The 6,019-nt window shown below is 46.0% G+C and overlaps 1 protein-coding gene across 2 annotated transcripts in view; it reads left to right on the top strand.

Annotated features, from left to right (window-relative positions):
• The window catches only part of LOC108788037 (ADP-ribosylation factor-like protein 8B-A), a 34,789-nt gene that overhangs the window by 2,180 nt on the left and 26,590 nt on the right, over positions 1-6,019 (top strand). For both annotated transcript variants that reach the window (XM_018557759.1, XM_018557760.1), the window contains exon 2: positions 3,231-3,311. In XM_018557759.1, coding sequence (XP_018413261.1) covers positions 3,231-3,311 — 81 coding nt within the window. The remainder of the gene's footprint in view (positions 1-3,230; positions 3,312-6,019) is intronic.

The raw sequence follows: 6,019 nt of genomic DNA, 5'->3' as shown, positions 1-6,019 counted from the left end.
CCCCCCCCCCCCCCCCATGGTATTGTTTTACACTTTGATCCGCTGAAAATACAATCTATGATTTGTAAATCACAACGTGTAATCCATCTGCTTTCTAATTTGGTTCTCTGACAGATATTTTATCAGAATCAACTTGGAAACTGGTTAAGTGCTCACTAAATCGTTATACAGAGGGTCTGTGGTTTCTGAATTTTGAATCAATTCGATCAGTTTAATTGAATTAAATGGTCGATTGTATGATCCTAATCCTTCCCCACTCTGTCCCAAGAGAAAACGTTTGACTTGACATGCACTTTAACCTGCAAAACATGAGGAATCCCCCTTGTGCTGGTCTATTTTCAGAAAAGTGAAGTTATTGGTTTATGTAGGTATTTTGTATGTTATGCTTCACTTCTTGTGATATTTTTTCTTTTTGGTACTTGTCAATACCGATTCTGGAAGTCCCGGGAAGCTGTGCGGCCTGTAGTGACTCCTGACTGGTGATGAGGGAGCATGGGGCCGGCTTCCCGGCCATTTAGGAAGCCGGGGGGTAGCGTGTAAGATCTCGCCGCCCGGCTTCCTAATACCGGAAGTTCTGGTATGTGGATAGGCATCAGGAGCATTTGGGTGAGTACTAGTTTTGGTGCTTCCCTAGTTTCTAGAATAGGATTGATGCTGTCAATCAGCAATTTCCTTTACTGTCTCTTTCTGGGACCCACTGCTCCAAAGCCTGCCTACACCTTAATGAGATGAATCAATCCCCCCGCTAAACAGTGTGGGTGAATCTTCCCTTCCTGGACTCACCACTGCTGAATACCCAAACCATGAATGGATTTGCTAATTTGCACCCAGGTCCTTCAATTGTGCAGTTGGTTTTTGTCATGCCAGTGGTGCCAACAGGGCCACCCGCAGCTCAAATGTTGGCCAATTCAGTAAACAGCTGACATTTGAGCGGTTTATTGGCATTCTAAAGGGTGAGTTCACCTTAGGGAAATAACTTTCCATGTGGGGCTGCAACAACGTATTAATTAAATCCATTATAATTGATAATGAGAATCGTTTGCAACGATTCTCATAATCGATTAGTTGCTTTTTTGATTAGTTGTTGCTGCCGCTCTGCTCCTCCATTCTCCTCCCAGCTGGTGCTGGCTGCAGCGGTCTGTGTCCCTTTCAATCCCCGCTGCTCTCCCCACCTGTATCGGCAGAGGCAACAGGGACACAGACCACTGCAGTCGGAACCAACAGGGAGGAGAGACCGCTGTGACTCTGCAATCCTCAGCGGCCGCTCCGTCTCTCCTTCCTCAGCCCATGTCTCCTCAGCCCCGCCCCGTGCTGCTTTAGCCCTGCCCCGTGCCTCTGCGTTCCTCCTCTGTAGCTAGAGGTTGGGAGCCATACCCAGCCTCATATTGAATATTTTAAAGGAAATGGCCAATAGCAGGCTGGCTATTGCACCTGTCTGCTGTCAATCAGCTGGGGAGGACCTGATGGAGAACTTTTATTTATATACAGTGGGGCAATTATATATATATATATATCTCTCTCCATTTCAGCCTGACAAATTTTGCTGCGGTGCCATTCATTTCAATGGATCCCAAATGCACCTCCTGTCTGCATTGTGATCGCCTGCACAAACGCACGGTACTGCAATGCCCTGCATTCTAGTGCGGTGTGATTTAAACAAATGGGCTTGATAGCAGGCAGTGGGGCGGGTACAATAGCCAGCCTGCCTATTTTATTCTGAAGTAAACTTTGTCTGCAACTCTTCCTTTGTGTATCTTATTTTAAATAAATGATGGTGTTTACATTTTTTTTTTTTTTATCCGATTAGTCGATTAATCAAAGTTAATAATGGGCTAACAGATTATTAAGATAATTGTTAGCTGCAGCCCTAGTTCCATGCATTCCATGGTCCCCAGTACAGTAGGAAACACTGCACACGTATGTTTTAAATAGAGGCTGCTTTTGAATCGCATACCTGTAGGCTCTCCTAAAAGCGTGTCAGAAAAACACCTAGGTATGCGACTCCTCCGTGCCCCCAGCAGCGATTAGTTCTATGGCTCATTCAAAACCCATGCAGTGAGCGCGTTGTGACTAGGGGTGCACAGATACCGACACCAGTATCGGTGCCAATACTGGGCATTTTTACGAGTACTCGTGTTCGTGAAAATGCCCTGATACTAAGCGCTGACACTGTAAACAGGCGCCAAGCTTCACTGAAAAGCTGCTGAGGTCCCCAGCAAAATCCCAGCAGGCTTCCTGTGAATCCCGGTGCCTGTTTCCTCCACGCTGCCCACACTCCGACTGCGTGACTGACCTGGAACCCTGGTGAGATCCTGCAGAGCCCACCATAGACTCCGCACGGCCTCGTGAGATCCAGCGCGGTACTCCTGGGATCCTCTGCTGGAGACATTAGGCCGGTACCCCAGAGCAGCACAGAGTATGTAGCTTCATATTATTCTGCATTTGCCAGTTGCCATTTGGCATTGCTGAGATTTGGAGTCGGTGGCAGAACTACCAGGGTTGCAGCTGTGACTGGGCCCTGGCACTCCACCCCTGTCCTAAAATCATTAGTCTGTATTGTTTTAGAAAAACTGTCGCATGACACCAAAACATTTTTTATTGGTATCGGCAAGTACTTGAGGGAACGTATCGGTGCAAAAAATGGTATTGGTGCATCCCTAGTTATGACTCAACCAGAATTCTAGTTTCTGTGGTGCAGGGGGGTATGCTTCCAACGTCCAGGGCATTCTGCCATCTTAGTAGGATCCAGGGGGAAGTTGCTTCCCTAGGAGATTTTCTGACAAGCTTTGGAAAGGCTGCACATGTTCTACAACAGGGGTGGGCAACTTCGGCCCTCCAGCTGTGATTTAACTACAAATCCCAACATGCCTCTATCTCTGGGAGTCGTGCCTATAACTTTGTCTTGCACTGCCTCATGGGACTTGTATTTCCACAGCTGATGGAGTTACCCACCCCTAGTTTAAAGCTTTGGCAGCATAAACAAAAAAAAAGTGCGCAGTGGTTTTTCTAATATACTGGGGACCATGGAATGCATGGAAAATTCTTCCTAAAGGTGATTCATAGTAGCCATACATTTTTCCAGTTACTTAATGTAGAATCAAATGGCATTACTTCATTTTTATATATGTTTTAATAAATTAGGTTTATTATAGTACCTCTGCTTCTTTCGTCTCCTTTTTTTTTTTTTTTTTGAACAAGAAAATAATTTGTTTTTTTTTTTTTTCTTGCAGTCAGGTCAGTTCACAGAAGACATGATTCCCACTGTTGGCTTCAACATGAGAAAAGTTACAAAAGGCAATGTTACTATCAAGGTAAGGTTTGTTTTCTGGTGTAGCTTGGGGGTTTAATAACACAATTTTGTTTTTTCACGGTGGTGACTAGGATCATAATGTCTTCTTTTTTTTTTTTTTTTTTTTGGTTTTTGGCTGTTTATTTTTTTTCCAGAATCGATTCCTTTTTAGCTCTACTAAACATTGACTACAAAAAGTGTGTGGTGGTGGGGGCCTGGGGGGTGATGTGTTAATACAATAATGAACAAAGAAGCAGATCACCAGCACTCAGCGGTAAAGTTGAATGTCCCTTTTATTGGACAACGACGTCACAGTGATCAAAAAAGCCGACGTTTCGGGATCGCGCAGGGTCCCTTCCTCAAGGCAGAAAGACGTCACGTCTTTCATCCGTGGTTATCACTACAAGCACCATCTCTCTTGTTGGCCGGGACTGCTGCGAGGTGTGCGGAGGGCTCTCCCATCGATTTACATTAATACAATAATGGACTTCTACTTGTGAGCCTACCATGCAGCAAAATTAAGCCCTGGTTCACACCTAGGAGTTTTTGAGCAGTTGGAAAAGCGCTTTTAACTGCCCAACACAAGAAATGCCATGATTTTTCAATGGCTCTGGTTCACATCTGAGCAGGAAAATGCCTGAAAAGATACAGGAGCTTCTTTGGGCAGTTAAAAGCGCTTTCCCTCCTCATAGACTTCATTGGAAATGCCCAAAAACACGCAACAGAATCATGTTGCACATTTTCGTGAACGTTCTTGCGCATTTATATGTGCGTTCTTCCATTGCCCACAATGGTTTATGAGCTGCCAATCAAAACGTGTCCATGTAAGTGCGTTAAAACACACATACAAACGCGCAAATAACCGCATGCTGCTAATGCGCGTACAAATGCACGAAAACGGTGCCGCCTAGGTGTAAACCAGGGCTAAAGGAAACATGAGAGAGACATGCAGGCTGCCGTCTTCTTTTGGAGTTGCCTGTTGGCTGGCTGACAATATTGAAGCCAAAAAGGTTGTGTTTATAAACAATTTGCAGGGCCCTTTAGCCTCTGGATATCTGTGAATGATTGATTTATTTTGAGCAAATAATGCCAAAAACAAACCTTACCAGATATTCCCAGGGTGAAGGGCCCTGCAAATTGTTTCTAAATAGACCCCAAAGTGACAGCATGATGGCCAGGAGGAGGTTAGTAACAATAGCTCTATTTATACTTTAAGCAGTCATACTCTTGTGCCTCTGCTAATCATTGGGATTGCTATATGGAATTATTTAAACTTTCCTTGGATGTGATGTCATTGTTATGCCACTCGCCTTTCCCTGTATTCTATGGTATAATTTGGGATCCTGTCAGTAGGTCACTAAAGCTACCATTTTGCAATTAGACATCAGGGGTGTGGAATTCGTATCGCCCGATGCCCGGGACATGTAGTTCCGGGTGCCGGCAAGTTTTTTTCCGCTGTTTTAGCCCTGCTATGGACAAGTAGCAGGGCTGGTTTTCTTTTACGAAATGAGCGGCGCTGCGAGTGGGGGGCGTGGATGGAGAGATGAGAGCGGGGACGGAGGGCGTGGAGCCGTGACGGGGCAGTGACAAAGACGGACGGTGGAGCTGTGACAGGCTCTGTCACCTCCCTCAGCCTCTGTCGCCGGCGGCTGCTGCTTGTTCCTGTCACAGGAGTTCTAGCACAGTGCTGTGCTAGAACTCCTGTTTTGGAGGTGACAGGGTCAATAAAGAGTACCTGTCACCTCCAAATGCTATCACACAGGGGATTATTATTCACTGTGTGATAGCAATACAGTTATGTTTAAAAAAAAAAGGTTAAAAAATAATAATTAAAAATGTAACTAAATAAAAAGGTAAAAAATAAAAAGGCGATTAAGTAAAAGTAATAAAACAAATGAAACAATGTTACAAAGTAAATAAAAATTTAAAAAATGAAAACCAGCCCCGCTGCCCTCATCTGCATGTGTATAAACGCGCAGTGTTTTCAACTGCAATCGTGTGCAACCGCACGGGCAGGGTGGTATTGCAGCAGGAAAACGCGCAGGAAAACGCGCAATCTGCCTGGCACGACCGGGGTGCCATTAGAAAATAATGGCACTGACAGCACGATCAGCGGTGGTGTGCGATTCCGTGACCATCCAGCCATCCACTCGGTTTCGTGCACGATGACCAGGCAGTCACGGATTGCATACCATACCATCGTACCAGGCAGACGGCGGTATTGCAGCAGGAAAACGCGCAATCTGCACACCACCGCCGATCGTGCTGTCAGTGCCATTATTTTCTAATGGCACCCCAGTCGTGCCAGGCAGATTGCGTGTTTTCCTCCTGCATTACCGCCCGGGCGATCCCACACGATCATGGTTGAAAACCCTGCGCGGTGCATGTACCTATTTTCATGACATCTACCTTTTTTTTCAGTGATTGCCACGCAGATATAACCCCATACATGCGGATGCAACCGCTGTATGCAACCGCACACGATCACACGTCCTGGGAATCCCCAAGTCTGCACCAACCCTAAGGTCTCGTTCACACCTAGGCGTATTGCATATGCGCGACCGTCGCGCGTTTTTTACTGCGATTCGCGGTAAAAAAAGTCGCGTGACCGTCGCGCGTTTCCGATGGCTACTTGGCTGTATCCCAATGGAAACGCGCAACAAAACGGCCCAAAGTAGTACCTGTACCTTTTCAGGCGTGGGCCGTTTTGTAGCGCGTTAGGGACGGGCG

The sequence above is a fragment of the Nanorana parkeri genome, unplaced genomic scaffold, assembly GCF_000935625.1.
Source record: "Nanorana parkeri isolate BGI_ZX_2015 unplaced genomic scaffold, ASM93562v1 scaffold301, whole genome shotgun sequence".
Lineage (NCBI taxonomy): Eukaryota > Metazoa > Chordata > Amphibia > Anura > Dicroglossidae > Nanorana > Nanorana parkeri.
This window is presented reverse-complemented; position numbering and strand designations above follow the sequence as displayed.